This window comes from Cariama cristata, unplaced genomic scaffold (genome assembly GCF_000690535.1).
Source record: "Cariama cristata isolate BGI_N322 unplaced genomic scaffold, ASM69053v1 scaffold3805, whole genome shotgun sequence".
Taxonomy (NCBI): Eukaryota; Metazoa; Chordata; class Aves; order Cariamiformes; family Cariamidae; genus Cariama; species Cariama cristata.
In genome coordinates, this window is record NW_009617959.1 from 44,146 (window position 1) to 61,687 (window position 17,542).

General features: G+C 41.9%; 1 protein-coding gene across 1 annotated transcript in view; it reads left to right on the top strand.

Moving 5' to 3' along the window:
- Positions 1–17,542, top strand: part of LOC104162037 — a 32,656-nt gene that overhangs the window by 62 nt on the left and 15,052 nt on the right. The window contains 2 exon segments of the mRNA XM_009700670.1: positions 1–107; positions 7,706–7,746. The exon segment at positions 1–107 is cut by the window's left edge and continues 62 nt beyond it. Coding sequence (XP_009698972.1) covers positions 1–107; positions 7,706–7,746 — 148 coding nt within the window.

A 17,542-nucleotide genomic window follows, 5' to 3' on the forward strand; every position in this document is an offset into this window, starting at 1 on the left:
CGGTTCTCGACCAAGCTCATCAGCATCTTCTGGCGTTCTTATGGTGGGACCCAACTTCAGAGTGGGCAAGAAGATTGGGTGTGGGAACTTTGGAGAACTCAGACTAGGTAAGAAGTAACTGTTTTAGTGGCCTGCATTATCCAGATTAGCATTTCACCACTGGAATATAAATACGTAAAAACTTACCCTCACTTGAGAAGTGCGTGTGCTTGTCTTCTTTCCCAAGCATTGGGCTGCCTTACCTGAAGCTTGTGACTCAGAAGATGTAACTGTTAGCATTATTTTTATTTGCATGAAGTCAAAGCGAATACACTGGAAAGGCCAGAGATGCAAATTTTGAACAATCCCAACAATGAAGACTGTTCTCAGCACAGAATGTCTTGCCTAAGGTGAAAAAGTCTTCTTAACTGCCTGGGTTGCTAAAACTTGCTCTCAATTTCTTGTTCGTAAGCTAGGATGCCCTATTAAAGTAATGGGTGAGACTTTCCCAGCACTTGGCCACATCTTCTCTATTCCACATCCTTCACTAACCTCCGTGCCCTAGTTTCAGCCCCATCACCCGCTCCCTGATCTGTCCCATGTGTTTGACTTGCTGGCTGGGGGAGAGGTGGGGGGGGCGCGTGTGAAACTCTCAGCTGCGGAACCGGCCCAGCAGTCCATGATTTTTCGTGGTCCATTGGTCTTCTGACCACATGTCTTGCAGCTGGTCGCCCAAACAGATGGCCCCACTAATGCGCTGCAGTGCATTGGGCTCTTAAGTCATCCTAAACAAACAATGGTTGTTTTTTAAATGAGGTAGGGGAAGCAGCTGGTGTTTTTAATTACATGCCCCTGGTTTTGGGGTAGTTGCTGTGGATGAGAAGCAATACCTTGTGATGATCTTGATCCTGACTTACTTAAAACAGTTGCATTTCTCCTTTTCTGCTGAATGAATTGGATTGCTGTGCTGGTGAACTTGAGGGTGCTGAAGACAGGTTGGCTGACGTAAATGCCGTTTGTCCAAAACTTGTTGTGTATTTAGAACTGAAATTAAAATCATTTGTGCATCAGGTACATGGGATGATAAATAAATTGGTCAGGAAATTGCTTCAGGTAACCAAAGGGTCACAACACATAACTGCTGATAATATCTTTGTAGATACCTCCTCAGAATCTATGTAATTTTATATTGATATATGTAAACTTTCATTCTGTTTATTGCATCTATGTGATGTGCCACTTCTCCACAGTGTGAAGATTAACCAGCTTGCTTATGATCTGTCACAGTAAACAGGTAGTTTGGTTTTAGCATTACATCAGAGAAGTCTTATTGATTTGCAGGAGCAGAATTAATGCTCGAGAGGTGGAGAGAAACCAAGGACAGGGACCAAAACTCCCAGCTTCATGAACATGAGCACAATTGGCTGCTGAAGATAAGTTTGGATCCTTATAGTAACATGGAAGGATAGCTGTATTACCTTTTCAAAGCTCCCCCCCTGCCCCAACAGCAAATGTCACAATAGCAGGATCCCCATGGAGATCTTGAATTGCTTTGTAATCCAAGCTGGGCTTTGAGGTAGGTGGATCCCTCCAGGTATGTGGCTGTTGTGTTTATTCAGCTGGTGCCCAAATCCTGTTTCCATGGTGGCTCTTTTTCACATTTCTGAAAATTTTAGTGGTATTGAGTGTCTGACTACTGTATAGTTTCAAAGCATGGACTTTACAGAAGAGATTTCACTTCTGAAAAAGTCCATTTACAGAGAAATTCAGTTTTAACTATGGAAAAAGCAACACCTGTTAATTGAGTGGCTCTTTTTGGTTTTTTTCAGTACACTGGTAAATGTTTTGTTAATACTAGTTAACTAAGTAGCACGCTGTATTTGGGCAACAAGCCATATATACTGGTAACAGCAATTAGGTGTAAGGTCCTTACAGAAGCTGTATTACTTTTTTTTTTAAAAAAACTTCTATTGCTTTTTGCTGGTTGCTGTAGCTTTAAGAACTCCTGTTTGCTCAAATATCAGATATTTCTATTGCACAGATGTGATCCTAATTATTGCTGGGGGGAAGGAGAAGCAGCACATCTGAAATTCAAGCAAACAAGTCTCTGATAACAGTTTTGTCCTGCAAAGATGAATGGCGTGCCCTCTGCTTTTTGGCTTTTTTATGTGGCTTTGGAGAAGTTAGAGCACCAGTGAGTGCTTTTAGTAACGCAAGAACAACAAAGTCACACACTGATAAACAAGGGGAAAATATATTTTTTCCCAATTCTCTGAAGACTTTATCATTTTTCAGGTGTTGTGTTTTCACTCTAAGCTGCTTTTGTGTCGCGAGCCAAACAGAGGACTGATTGTTCAGGGAGGAGATGGCATGTACATAAGGAAGCTGTTTTCTGTGAATATTAAGCTGGCTGCTTAGGGTTGATCTTTCTTGCTGCAAATACGGATAGCCCTAGGGATATTACTTTTTTTGAAGCACGTGGGAGCAACACAGTTGGATTCCAGCCCACAGAGGAGCTGAAATGGGATGAACACAAAACTCAGCGTCTGTCCCCGAGTAATAAGATGAAACGGGGTTAACCAATTGCTGTTTCTTTGGACAGGCTGCAGATTAGGTGATCTACAGCTCAACCTACCAGTAGGGGTACTGTGCCAGCAAAGAGCAGGGGATCTTGCTTGCCATCCCTGGGCCAGACTCTGCACACTTAAGGGGTTTCGTTGCCTTTCGTGCAACACCAAGCCCCGTCGTGCAGCTCCTGGTTAGCTGCCAAGTCAATTCTCATGCTACTGCCTTGGGAGCTGGAGCATGCCTGAAGTTTGTGTGACTTCTGCTGTTATGAGGTCCTGCATCTCCACCCCAAGCTGATCGGAGAACCAGAATTATGTAAAACAGCCTGAGAAGTGAGCTCACTGAGCTGGAAAATCGTGTGATGTCAGTAGGTGCTCGCTGCTCAGGAAAAATGGGATCTAACCTGTTAAATCTAGTGCTGTGATAAGCCACAGCTATAAACTTCACCACAGAAAATATATTACCAGCTGAGCCTACGAACTGCCTCCTTATATTGACTCATGGACTTACCCAGGAGTATTTCTTGTATTTACCCGAAATCCTGAACCATGAGCTATGTTAGGGATAAATAAGCCTCTTCAAATGTCTCATTTTTCCCAGTGTTTCGCACCTTTATTTAGTAAAGCAATTAAATAGGTACTAATGTAAAATTATTCCAGTTTCGGTAGGCTGGAGAGTTTTCTAAAATAAGCATTAAGTTCTGGATAGACCAGGGGCTTATTTTAATGCAGAACTGTGGGCTGGAGCCCACATCTTTTTGCTCTAATGCAAACATTATTTGGCATTTTCAAAACACTGTGTCCAAGTATCATTTTAAAATTATGATTAATGCAGCTTTTCTCCCTGCTCAGAGGGAGGGGGCAAAAAAAAAAATGTTAGGAGGGCTAGATCCTAGATGTTGCTTGTATCCTACCTTGATAGGCTACTGCACCAAGGGGATTTTTGGAGAAGTCTGTGTTTTCATGTGCTACCCAAAGAAATTGCATAGTGTCCAGAAGTCAGACGTCAGCATGATACACGCAGAGATCTCATGAAGATTCAGTGCATCTCAGCAGTGAGCAGCAAGCCCTAAACTAGAAGATAAGCTGTGTATCTGAACATTACCGAGTCAGAGCAGGTTGATCAGACCTGGGAAGGTATCGCCCAAAAGCGAGAACCCCCCAGCTGACTCCCAGGCTGCAGTTTGAAGCCAAGAGCTCTGCTTTAAAGCAAGTAAAACAATTTAAAAAAATAAAGGAAGATGATAATAGTATCTGATATTGGGGCTGATTTTGTCTCTCCTTCCCAAATGACAAAATCATGTGAATATTGGACTAGAATAATGCTAGATGTGGAGGGCACGGGTAAGAGTAGATCCTGTGTAGACTCTACACTAGGAGCCGTTATTCGGAGACATGTGCTCTAGAAGGGACAACAAATCTGGCGCTACAAAATCAATGTAAACTCATGTCTTGGGTGCCCATGGGATCTGGTCTCTCTGCAGATGCCGTGCTGTCTGGGGTGATCTCTGCTTGGTGTTTAGGACAACTAGTTGCATATTTGCTCCATTACCCAGTCCTGATCTGTCATCAGAATGTGTTGTCTGTATAGCAACAAGCTAGAAGGACGGGTGTCAAAGCATTTTTTGATTCGTGTCGTTAATGAGAGGTTTGTACTTACGGCTCTTAACTTTGACCTGTGGGAATAGTGCGTGAGTGATTGATTGGTTTGGGCTCCTCTAGTGGTCTGCAGTCTCTCTGTATATTTGACACATCTTACTGCCAGGGCTTGAGAAATCCGCTCTGTTAGGTTTCCCGTGTGAATACCGGTGACTTAATGCATTGCTTCTCATTTAGAATATGTAGTTCATAATAGTCAGTGGAACTACCCAAAACTGAGGCATAAACTTAATCACTGCTCCATCAAAGGCTTTGCCTGAACTTGAAAGGCTTTTGTTAGCGCAGTTATATCATCTCAGCTGTATTATGGATCTTTTGTTGTACTAAGATAAGATGCAGCTTCTATTCATGGCTTATTTTACTGTGCAGATTCACTTTCTCCTGTGAGCAATGCTGCCTTTACTCTTCCATTTTAATACCAGTGCTGCCTTGTAGAAGGAGGAAGAAGAAACCATTACACCTTGCACAGTGTAATAGCAAAACACAGGGGCAGATCTCAGTTTGGAGCAAGCCAATAGAGAGATTTTGGGGATTTGCTTTGCCATTGTAGCAGGCAAAGCAAGCATCTCGTGCCGCGGCTTTAGGAAGGGTTTCAAGTTCAGAAGCTGGACCCGTTTACACCTCCTTATGTTTAGAGTCTCCCCATAGTGCGCGCTCTGAAGGGGATGAACTGGAGGATTTACTAGTTCATTTACCTTTGGCTGCTGGCCTGACATCTCAGGCTAGTGTTTCACTAGTCCCAGTTTTTTAACTGAGGAATTTCATTACCAAAATTGTCTTGTCTAGTCCTCAGCCTTATGAACAAGACCATAATAGGCTGGATTATGGCTCCCCATACATGGAGGGTGTTGGCAATGTCCTGCTCTGCCTTGAAAAAAGCTTGGAAGAGCACTGTTCCCCCAATACCGTTATTCTATGTCAGTGGGAGAGCACAAGTGACGTTAGAAGGTCTGTGGGTCATCACTCCACGGATGGACTTATACCCCTGCATGTTGAGTGCCAAAACTACCTTGAAATGGTGAATCTCCAAGATTGTGATGGAGGTTGTGGGTTCTGTAGGGGATGGTGTTCTCATGCCTCCCTCCTTGGTTGTTTTGCTGTTCAAAGCATCTAACTTTCTCACGTATTTGGGCTGGAGCTTCCCTTAGTCTGGCTCAGTGTCCTCAAACTGAGCATCTTGATAGGATTTCAGTCCCTATCAAGAGGAGAGGAAGAGGAAGTGTCAGTGGGCAAGCTACAGCTGGAGCTGCTGATATGACTCATTTGCTGGTAGCTAATACGGAGCAGATAATTTAAGTGTATTTAGGCTGCCTTCCCTTAATGTCCTTGCATGTTCTTCCCCCCACCAGCCGTCGAATAGCATCAGGCTGGAGCCCTTTTCTGTCTCAAAGGGTGAAGCAGTTTATCCTGCCACCTGTTTTTCTGCCGATTTGGCCTTTCAGCTCTTTCAGTGCTTTGAAGCCACTTTCTAATGTCTGAATGTTCCTGATGTGTCTGCAAAACCTCCCTTCTACCCTCCATTTCCAACCTGGATATAATTTTTTTTATTAAAAGATCTAAAGAAATAAATTCAAGCAACCCTGTGTTGCAAGGGTTAACACTGAGCTGAGCTTACACATCTGTTTGCATAAAACACTTCCTCTAAGGATATTTAATCTCACATTTAAATACCTGCCCTGTGTTAAACAGCATTGCCAGTTGCCATAATAGGCTGAAGCTTTCCATAAAATTTTTGACTTCCTGATGGATGTTAAAGCAATCCGCTTGGTGCGGGACTTGGACTGGGAATGCTTGATCCAAAATTTGGAGCAATATAGCAAGGAAAGTATCAAAAGAAATTAAATGCAGAAAATATGAAGCTGTTATAAAAGAAAATAAATTTCCCTTGATATTTCAGGATTTAAAATGGCTGTCTTCTCTCATGTTCATGATGTGTTTAATTTTATTGAGTCTTCCAATGCTGTTGCATTGTACCTGTATGTAAAGGAGGACATGGCATGTTTTTTAATGGTGTCATGTAGATATGCCTGAGCTACTCGAACTCCTGCCTGCTCTGAAGTGTGTGACTCCCCGTCCTATACTTTCTCAATAGCTGGTCTGTTCTAAGCATCAATGTCTATTATAGAATTGGAAAATAAATGTGTAATAGAGCTGGGTGAAGCAGATGCTACAACTAAGCACTGGTAACTTCCATTGTAGATTGCTACTGAATTTTGGAGCTACAGTCACTCAATGAAAGTATGACTTGTGCTGTAGTGATGCTAGCAATAATGAGCAAAGAAGGTCAATGCTTCTCTGTATAAAATCACGGGGAGGTTTTTGCGGTGGAGGCTGCCCTCCTCAAAGGATACGGTGGACTAGAGGAGGTCAGAAGGTAGCAGAGATGTCAGGACGATGGGACAGAGCAGGTACAAGGACTGCCTGAGCATCCTTCCCCAGTGATATCTCTTCCAGGAGAGTTTGCTGTCAGTCAGGAGCAACATGGAGAAGGTGAAGGGGGAGTGATTACTCAAATTTCCTAGCAGAGGAACTGGAGGATGTTGAATGATACAATAACTGGCAGCTTCAGAACACACAGAGAGATACTGCTTGACACATGTAGCTGTGCATCTCTGCCACAGATCTCTAAGGAGGCCAGGGGCTTCGTTCAAACACCAGACAGGTTCCTGGAGGAAGAATTTGCCTCCAGCTGTAGCACACACAGGTGACAACTCTGGCTCAGAGTCATGGGGCCGCAATGTACTGGCAGCTGGCTGCTTGCTTGCCTGGTTATATTTGTCCTAGGCTCTTGCCCTTTGTGCTTGCCAGAGCTAGTATCAGACTAGACACTGCTCCGTGTTTTGGGGTCCTGGAAATGGGTCTTGTTCTTTTAGTGTATTTTTTTAACATCATTGGTACCATATTGCAACTGAGAGTTATTGGCCTTATTAGATTACAAGGATTGCCTTTGTGCCGCTGGCATACAGAAGGCATTTTATACACGCTGCCTGCCTGTTTGTAGAGGAAGAAATAGAAGCTGTGGGTTGGTACAAAGGTTATTTTCGCATGTCTCCTTGCAGTAATTGCTTTGATATGTAGCATGATTAAGCTAGTGAAACTCCCTATAGATCATAGGATAAAGTTGTTCAGTGTCCAGCAGATTCAAGACATTTCTGAAAGAAATGATGCTCTGACTCTTCATTTTTTTGTTCCCCAGACTTCTTTGGCTTGAAGTGGATAATAAAACCTAATGTGTCTGGAATACTCCTCAAACGCTTGCATCAAACATAAGTGCTACAATAAAACATGATTACCTTATGTTGTATGGAAGATAATGTTTGCCTGCCCTGGTGAACTGCTGCAAGTTATTATTTTGAGGCTTACACTTTGTTAAAGGCAGGAACTTCAGTGGGGAATTGAGAAAAGGCAGCTCTTTGCCATCAGTGACACTATTCTACATTGTGTCTCTAGCTGCAAGTGTTGAATGTGGAACTAAAAGATGTTTTCTTTTTCTTTTGCAGGTAAAAATCTCTACACCAATGAATATGTAGCGATCAAACTGGTAAGTAGAAGCTTCAGGTGTTCTTAAATGACTTGTACTTAATGTTAAAAATTCAGACAAAAGGCAACTTTCTTACTTAATGCTGCTCTTGCCTTCAGCTAGAATAGCTTATTTAAACTAAGATAAATTCTTGAGAATGCTAAAAATGAGGAAATAACCCATCCCTCCACCTGCTGAAATTGGTACCTAAATGGTCTGTAGCTCTCTTATACCAGTGAAAGCCTTTGTTCTTCTTTCCAAGCTGACTGCCAGGTCCCAGTGAACGGCACTAGTTGCGAGTTTGCCACCTCTTCCCACTCCCTGGGTTGAGCCTTCCTGTTCAGGATTCCATCGATTCTCCAGATCTTTACCTCTCTCTAGATGGGCTGTTGTCAGAGCGTTTGGTTAGGAGTGTGGCACTGTGCAGCCTACTGCTCCACATTTTTGGAGCTGAGAGGCAGGAAAGGAGGTGTTTCAGTTGTTATAATTCTATTGAGGGAGAATAGCACATCTCAGTCTGGTACAACGCTGAGGGATTGCAGATGCAACAGGCAAAACGAGATCCAATTTGGCAAATGTCAGTCTTTCCTCTGGCTGATTTGGGTGGACAAGAATATGTAGCCGCAGCATCCTCAGAATTATTTTCTCCTTTTATATCATAGGTTGGTAAAAATGAATCAAATTGGCTCACCAAAGCATTGCAGGAGTTGTGTTAAAAAACCTAAGCCCCAACAATAATGAACTTCAGAGTTTGTGCAAGCAGTTTCAGTCACAGCTCGCTTCTCATCCAGTATTACAAGCCTCAGTACCAGTTATCAGGTTATTTTCTGCCCTGCAGTTCAAGTAGCCTTCCCCACGTGCACACAATGACAGCTTCCATGTTTCTTATACCTGGACCAGGTAAAAAGTCGTCTTCTGAAGACTACTTCAGGACATGAAGGCACTGTGGTCAATGGTGGTTTGAAGTAGGAGTCTAGGGGATGGGGAAACTCTTAACTTGTAGCTCTTCTGGATTTATGAAATCATAGCCCAGTAGTTTGTGTTTATGCCTTAACTTTTCCTATCTATAAACTAAGACTTTGCATAGTCTCTTGGGGTTTTCAAATTTGATGTCTTCAGCTGATATACTCTTTTCTCATTTGTATGCTCTTTAATCACAGATCTAAACCCTAGAATCTGAAGTTAAAGTTGTAATGCTAATTTGATATTAGCAGCGAACACGCCTGTTTGCCCAACCGATGTTGCCTGGCAAAATGACAGGAGTCATTCAGATTATAGAAGATCAAGATGAACTTGGTGCATTAATTCTGATCACGTTGAAGTGCCACAGATCTTATATCTCTAGCATTCTCCTTATAGGATGCATAGTAGATGAAAAATAATTAGGGCTTTGCAAGAGGGACTTGTTTGCAAGCCTGTTGGCAAACCTCAGAAGATATTCCCTAAAATAAATAAATGCCTGCAATGGAGCTTAGGATGTCCTTGATTCAGATCCACGTCAGGAAGGAGGACTCGTGCTTGTTGAGGAGCTTGCTTTTTAGGCAGATCTGACAAATAGAAAATGTGCTGTATACACAGATGCAGTGTTTTATTGAATCAATAACACTTCTAACTTGCTTTCAGAAATAATCCCACAAAGTTATGGCATTGGAAGGTGTAAGGAAGTAATCATACATTCGCATACCTGCTCAGTTTTTTAGAAGATTAATGAGGGAACAGTAGAAGAGATGGGGATTTTTTGGCCTCCTAGTCTTAGACCATATTCCCCAGGAGTAAGAATTACTCGGCCTCCTCAGCAGCAAATATGCTTCTCTTACATGTGTACTTAACTAATTTTCTTTATTCTCTGAATAATTTGCGGACTAGTGGTAGAGTAGCTGCTTTTCAGTGTACTCGAAGGCAACACTTTCTTTTATCTGCATTGTTGGACAAAGTCAAAACTCTGCTTCAAGTCCTTCTAGCTGTGTGAGATCATCTTCTACAACTGCAACCCTGCTGTCTCAGCTATTCGTGCCTCCTGTCATGACGTTAAAGCTGGAAAATTAGAGAGTTGTGTGATGGATGCCAAAGAGCTGATCAGAAAGTGCTGTGAAATTCACTGCTGATGTCTCATGATTTCTCTTTGGGGGTGAGGATTGTGCTGCATCTTGGAAAACTGCTGGCAGTGGAGAATGGTGCCTGTGTTCTGACTTGTGTGGTGTTACCATATAGCTCCTCATCCTGCTCTTCAGGTGAACGTTATTTGGTTAAGGGCATCTAGTTCATGGTGGAGTTTGTCTTCTGAAGTGCCTTAGCCATATTTACTAGTTAATCTTCTGAGGATTTTTAATGATGAAATGCACATAGTAGGAATTTTTTCCCTGCGTGGAACCAGACTGTTAACATACGATGTAGTCTGAGCACAGGTACTAGGTTGTACCTTCTCATAGTGATCATGATGCTGTTGGTTCAAGCTGTGGATTTTGTACGTTAGACAGTAGTAATTCAGTTATTTTTGCTACAAATGCAACATCTGCCAGCATCCTTAAGCTGTTGGCCTACAGGACAGCCATCTGTTCTGGTATGATCTTCCCGGAAGCTGCCACGACTCTGGCAAGTGTCCAGAGCTCAGGCTCCAGCAGCTCCTGATGCAGAAGTGGCTTGGGCTTACTTTCCCTGATTTTGCCATGAGCAGCCTCACGTCCTGATACATTAATCCTCTACCTTCATCCAAATAGTTTATTTATAAATGGATATTGGATATAAATATAATGGATAGATAAACTATTCACTGAACAGACTGAGTTTCTGTTTCCCTAAATCCCTCTGCTGTGCAGGTATCTATAGAGTCACCCTCAAGCCACCTTAAACAATTATCTTAATTTAAATGCAACTTACATGACAAACTTGGTTTTGCTTTGCTTTATATTCGCCTTTGGTACAGGTTCTGTTTTGCCTTCAGGGTATTTTTCACCATTGTTTTCTAAGTAGTTGGTCATGTTGGACTTCTGAAGCTTTTAAACATCAGAAAGTTGAGAAGCAACCAGGAGCATTTTTTCCTCTTGCTGGCAAATGGAGAACATGACTTGAGCTGGTGATGAACAGATTGGCTGGAAGTTGAATTGCCTGAATTCCTGTACAAAAATCATTCTTTGACTTAAAAAGAAGTCTTTAACATGGAGTTCACACCAAATGTGGACATTAGTCTTACAGTACAGACCAGAGGTGAACCAAGACAAAGTGGATGAGCTTAAAGCCTTTGTGTCCTCCTGTGCAGACAGAAGAGTTACTCCACTGTATCGAAGATGTTGGCTCAAACTCTTGTCTGTATCTAAGATGTTCTTGCTCTGACTCATAGAAGCTGATGTGAATCATGAAAGGACCTTTTTTTGTGTTGGTCTTAGGGAGTTCCTTTATAGGCAAACTTCTAGATAATGAGTTAATCAAATAGAGGGCTGTTTAGCAGGGTTTTTTTTAATTCAGACTAATTTTGGTGCCATGCTATGAATTTTATGTAGTTTTGAGCATGGAGCATTTATTTTCTCGAAAGCAAGGAAATAAGCAACATCCAAACAAAAATTGAGGCCAGTATTAGCTTGCATTTCAAAGATGCATGGGCATTACTGCCTATCCCAAGTGCGCAGTTTTATTGCAAATGTGATTACTCAAGTCTCTTAATCCTCTCCATGTTAACTTTATATTTTTAGAAGCTCTGTAATCTTGCATGTTAATGCATTTATGGATCATAGGCATTAAGTTTTGTGCATAAAGTGCAGATGAGTAACAGCTGAGAATTGTGATATTTTGGGTGCATTGCAGACTTACCTTTTTTTTTTTTTAATTCTGTATATAAAAATAGAATATTCTTGAGTGCTTTTTGATGCTTGACTGATGCCTGCTACTGAAGGGGGAGACTTCTTCCTGTGTTTTTACCAGATATCTGGCTGCATTGTAGTGCTTGCCACAAGCAACATTTTACGTTTATACAACTGCGGTCTGACTTAAAACACAGATATCTGACTCAACATTTTTCAAAAATATAGGCTAGTGACCAACAAAAATACTGTGGGCAACCACAGTGCACAAAGTGAACTTGGGACTTGATCTTTTGCAGCCTTGACTTTCTTCCTTCCAATGTCCAGGGTCATCCTTCAAGGACCAGGATTTTTGTTGAACAATTCTTGAATTTCACTGTCATGAATGAGCTTTGTGTTTAAATGAGGAAGTTGTTTCTCCTCCAGAGTGCAAGTCTTGCTGCTTTTTGTTCTCTGCTTACTTAAATGATGTCTAATGGTGAAGTCTGTTGCTAGACTTTCACACTAGGGTGTTTTATCTTGAAACTGGAAGCACTATGTACAGTCACAAATCTTCAAGTATAGGATAGAACTTGTTTCAGTCAAACTGATTTTAACCAAATTTTTTTTTTCTGTTTTAGGAACCAATAAAATCACGTGCACCACAGCTTCATTTAGAATACAGGTTTTATAAACAACTCGGAAGTGCAGGTAAGTAAACCTACCTTAAGCTTATAGAAAGTTTGTGGTTTCTGTATTAAATCAAACATCGCCATCATATTTGTTGTGTAGCTCTGACTTGAACTTACTGATCTGGGCAAATTCTTTTAGCCTCACACAAGTTTTGGAAGAGATTTGGTCAGAATAACATCATAATGATACTGGGTAACTATGTGGACCTAGAAACTTAAGTTGGTGAGGATTGACTGATATGGGAAATACTCATGTAAGTGTGTTTGTAAAACATAGGAATCATCAATGGATGGAAAGTTGTTTTGTGTGTAGAATGACAGACTTTAAAAAGGTGACCTAAAGTCTTAAACTCTAGGAAATTGTGTAAGAAGCATAAAGCTTTTCTAATAAAAACCTAAAATACTTTTTCATTAATTCTTACTAAATCATGAAAGTGTCCAAAAGCCCATGGGCTCAGTATCCTCTGTGTGACCGTGGTCTACAGCAAATATGAGAAGAATATAACAGGATAAGCCAAAGGTGGGGAGTTTTTTGTGTTGGCTTTTTTTTTTTTTTCTGGCAAGCTCTCAGCTTTCCCTAGTATAGGGATTGAGCTTGTGTCTAATAGTGTTTGGATTTTTCTTCCCTGAATTTATGATTGCTTTTTAAACCTATATAGACTTTTAGCACATGCTGTTTCCCATTCCAAGGATTTCCAGACTTGACTTCCCACTGCATGAGGAAGTCTTTCTGAAGTAAAGACCTTCTCTGCTCATTCAGTACCTTGATCATATATTGACCTCAGGCTTTGGCAAGTCTCCTACATTACTGTAACTCGTTTCCACTTTCTTCTGATTTTATTTTTGTTTTCCCTGGATGGACCTAGCTCCCACTGACAGAGGATATGTTGTCATATTACCAAAGTACTAAGTTGAGCGGAATAAAAGATATATCTGCTCTGAACTCATACTATGCAGTGCCTGAGCAGTTGTCTTGCATTTTTCCTTTCTGCTTGTTCTAATTAATTTTTCTAATCAGTTTCCTTAATTTTGTATAGCACAACCTCTGGAGATTGGGTGCTATTGCTCTCTACATTTTGTGGCTTCTTTACTCCTTATAGAATGCAAAATCTGGGATGTGGGAACTAAGTAAATCGTGACTATTGGAAACACCAAAATATTGTGGTTTTTTTTTTTTTTTAAAATGGGACCTGTCTACTGAAATAAGGTGCTCTTTTCTATGTATTTTGTATTCCGGTGATAGCATCTGGTACCGTGCACAAAGCTCCTGATAGGTTAATGTCATCACTTAATTCCAGTTACCTGTGCGTTTGAGACTTAGGGCATTTCTGCTGAAGCCCATGTAGTAAATAAATCAAATGTAGGTTCACAGAATAAGGTAGTTAATTCTTAATTCTGCTCTTCGCTCCCTACTTGAGTTCTGTTGATGCTTGCAATCTGTCTGATACCCTGGCACATGTGTCTCATGACACCTGAATGAATCCCAGTCTGCTTGTGCTATACCTGTTGGCTCTCTACCACTCTAAAGATGTTATTGAGGAATTTCAAAACTGATCAAATGTTGGGGGCTTGGCTTTATTTTGGTTAGATTAAGTATTTTTAAGAGGCTTTCTCCTGTTCCTAATGAATCCAAACTAATCCTGCAAGACTTACCCACACGGAGCATTTCTGCCCTGCCTGATGCTGTGCATGCTAATGGAAGAATTTCTGAGTATGCTGCCATCAGACATGGAGATCTTGCCTTCAAGATCTCTCTTCCCTTCGTTGGAGGGTGGAGGGGCAGAGAGGAGCTGACCATCATCTCAAGCCTTTTTGCCAGTATTTGTCAAGAGACTGTTGAGAAGCCTCATGAACAACACGAATTTATCTCTGTCTGTGTGGTCCCACCAGCATTGCGAACCCAGCTCTGATAATCCATTGAATGTCATCAGAAACTTTTGTGCTACGGTTTTTCTGTAACAACTGGAAATAGGCCAGGAGCTTGGGTGAAGGATGTGAGCTACATCTCTGGTCTCTCCATGAAGTTTGGAAGCTGAACAAAATAAATTTTGGTGGAGTCAGACTGCCAGGACCAGGGAGCCTTAACTTGGTGTCTACACGCCATGCTGAAAATTAGGGGAAGACCATCTGTCTGTAAAAACAAATTGATGCTAAATGTGTGCTGACTTTGGGGAAATAGATGGGTCTGTTCTCAGTGATGTTGTTAATGCCAGGCTCCCCTTAACAGCCCTTTCTTAAAAACTTCAACTGCTCAAACAGACAGCCTTGAACTTCTAGTAAGCAGGACTGGTTACTTGAAACTATCATAAACTCGCCAAATGAAGACTAAAAGTGTCCAAACCCATGGTGTGTATGACTCAGAGGAGAACAACAGCTGTGTTACATGTGACATACTGTTCAATAAATTAGCCAACTAACCTTGCCAAATAATGTGGCTGACTGTGAACCTCCCACCGTTAGCCTAAAAAGTAAGACTAGTAAAAGCATTGCTGTAATGCCGCAGTAGCAGTGTGGTCCTCTTGTTAGTAGAACTGCTGCGTTCAACTGCATGTACAACCAGATGGTCTCAGTGAGCAGCGTCTGTATGAGAAGTCAAAATTATCATCACCTGCAGCATTTGCAGAAAAACAGATTTTTTCCTAATGAGAAGAATTTTAATGGTGATTTCCTTTTTCCTGTATGTTCAGAATAAACATTTTTAAAGTACATTACTCTTGGATACTAATCATAGGAAAACTTAGGTTGGAAGGGACCAACCTACTTGGTCATGTATCAAGTAGGAACCTTTGTGGACGGTAGCTTTGTGTGTGTTGAAAAAGATACTTCATCTCTAGTATGTGACTGCATGTGTCCTCATGAAGTTGGGACTAGGCTGGAGGGAGGTGTTTTGTGATAGTCAGCCTTCTAAGAGAATGGTCTTGGATGCTAAAGACTGCAGAAAACTTCGTGATGACTTGCTTGCAGCATACCAGTTTGAAACGTGCTATCTCCACACTCAAGAGCTTAGAGGTTTTGTGCATCAAAACTCTTGCAGAAGCCCAACCAATGTTACTAAGGAGGCATGAAGTGCTTGATCACACTGGTAGGAGAAGTGCTGCTTTTGGAGAGAAATTTGCAACTAGCTCTGTAATGCTGACTTTGGAGTCTGGTCCTGCAGTATATTGCACAGAATACTTTGGGGGGGGGGGGGTGCCCCAAAATTTTAGAGCAATTCTACAATTCAATGCCTGAAGGATGTATGTCAATATTGGTTACCTGCTGCACTTGTTGCCATCATCAAGAACTAGTGAAATGAGTAATTTATTTTTTTTTTAAGCTATGCAGTCTAGTTTTGCGTTTTCCTTGGTGTAGTTAAGCAGAGTAGCAAATACCCAGTAATTCAGGGCGCTGTCAGAAGTCAATTCCTGGGATGAGCTTCCGTGTGAGATGTTTCTGCATGAACAGAGGAAGCAGCACGATTGTGTGATAGCTGCCTCTTCCTTTTGCAGCTACTCTGTGGCTTCCTGTGCCACATGCTCCATCAGCATCGATGTTTAAAGACTTTCTGACAAGGCACTGAAGTTGCATCTGTTACCTCCCATCAGCACCAGCTTCTTCGTCTGCCACGTGATTCAGATGAACATCACTAGTCAGTTTGGATTAGCTGAGAAGACTGGATTGCTTGTGTCTCATACATCTTAAGACATATTTCACAGTAGATTTAGATATACTGGAGCAGCGAAAAGTTTGATAAAGGGATCTAAACTGTATGAATGTAACTCTTTTGGGTGCTTCTCATGAATAACTCAATACCGGTGGATATATCAAATGGATTCAGAAGTAGCTAACAGACATAGTCCTGGTCAGAAGTAACCAACTAACAGATGTCTCTGATGTGCTTTTGCAGGTAATTGATGCTATCTCTGATGTTTCAATGCCTCTTCGTAGTAAGAGAAATTAATAGCTCCCCTATAATTTCCTGCCTTGCCCCTCTAAATGGAGGAATGTTTGCTTATAGAAGTGGATTTTCATGATTCTTCCTCGAACTTTTCTGCCCGCCAGAAGAAGAGGCAAGGGCCTGCTGCACAGTGACCATCTGCTGGTTTCTTCTGTCTCACTGTGGAATTAAATATTTAATAACCTAAAATAGTGTATGACTGCTTTACCTTAGTATAGGCAGTGAAACAAAAAAAAAAAGGCAAACTGCAGGCATGGAGTCAAAGACCTGATGGTCAGTCTGTAGGGTGTCTCAGGAAAGGATAAGAATTCCTTTAGGGTTTAGGTAGTCTGGGTTACAATCTGTTTTCTGACCAAGGTAATCGGAGCAGTTTTAACATTCTCTGTGCAAACTAGTTGCAAACTGTCATCAGTCCCATAAGATGCCAGTGTCGTACTGAACACTTCATGGTGGTTCTTTGTTGTAAAATCCACGTGAACATGCACAAACATCCTGACATAGAAGATTCATCTCGGCCTGGGCTATCCCCAGGGTCTCGCTGTACTGGTGATAGCACAATCAATCCAGAATTTTTTTCTTACTGGATAGTACTTACCTGTGTATGAACATGAGTAGCACAGCTATCCACAAGAAGTCCAAGTGTGATGAGTATTCCCCAAAATTAGGCTCTTGCTCTATGTCTGTCTCTGAGGACTGGCTGTTCCCCTCGTCCGTAAGGGCTGGTTCTGCGGCTACTGGGCTTCCCCTTCCTCTGAGGCTTCATACAGCTACTTAAATCTGCTACTTCCATACCTCAGGGATAAGAGGAGCTCCCCCTCTGACTTGACTGGATGCTTTTACATCTCCTAGGGCTGCCAGAAGTAGTTCAAGTCTCCAGCATGTTTCCAGTGTTGGATCAGTCACTTGAGCATATCATTTGTCCCTTTGAAGTTTGTAGAGTAAAGGCTTGGCTTCTCATCATTCATAAAAAATCTCAAATAATCAGGCACTACAGCTTGTGGATGACGAGTGGAGGAGCTCCATCCCCACCACTAGCTGATGTTTAGGTGTCTGGTTCCCCATAAGTGTTGGGGTGAGGAAGCTGGTGTTGGCAGAGCAAAACTGAGTTACTTTGAACATAGTCAAACAGACCCGGCTCCTAGCTCCTGAGGTGGTTGCGTTTACTGGGCAGCGTACTGAAAGGCAAAGCTTTTGCTTTGCTTGAACTGCCCCCTGCTCACCCAGCAACATCCCAGAACCCTCCTACTTGGTCTGGGGTGAATAAAGCAGTTCACACAGCTTGCAGAAGCCCTGCCAGGCCCATTGGGCCACCTTCAGCAACTGGGTCCTGCTCATGGCATGCTGAGGTCTTAACAATTGCGTTGGCTTTGTCTTGTTGGCTCTTTTTACTTCTTGACCTGGTTTGAGGACCTTCA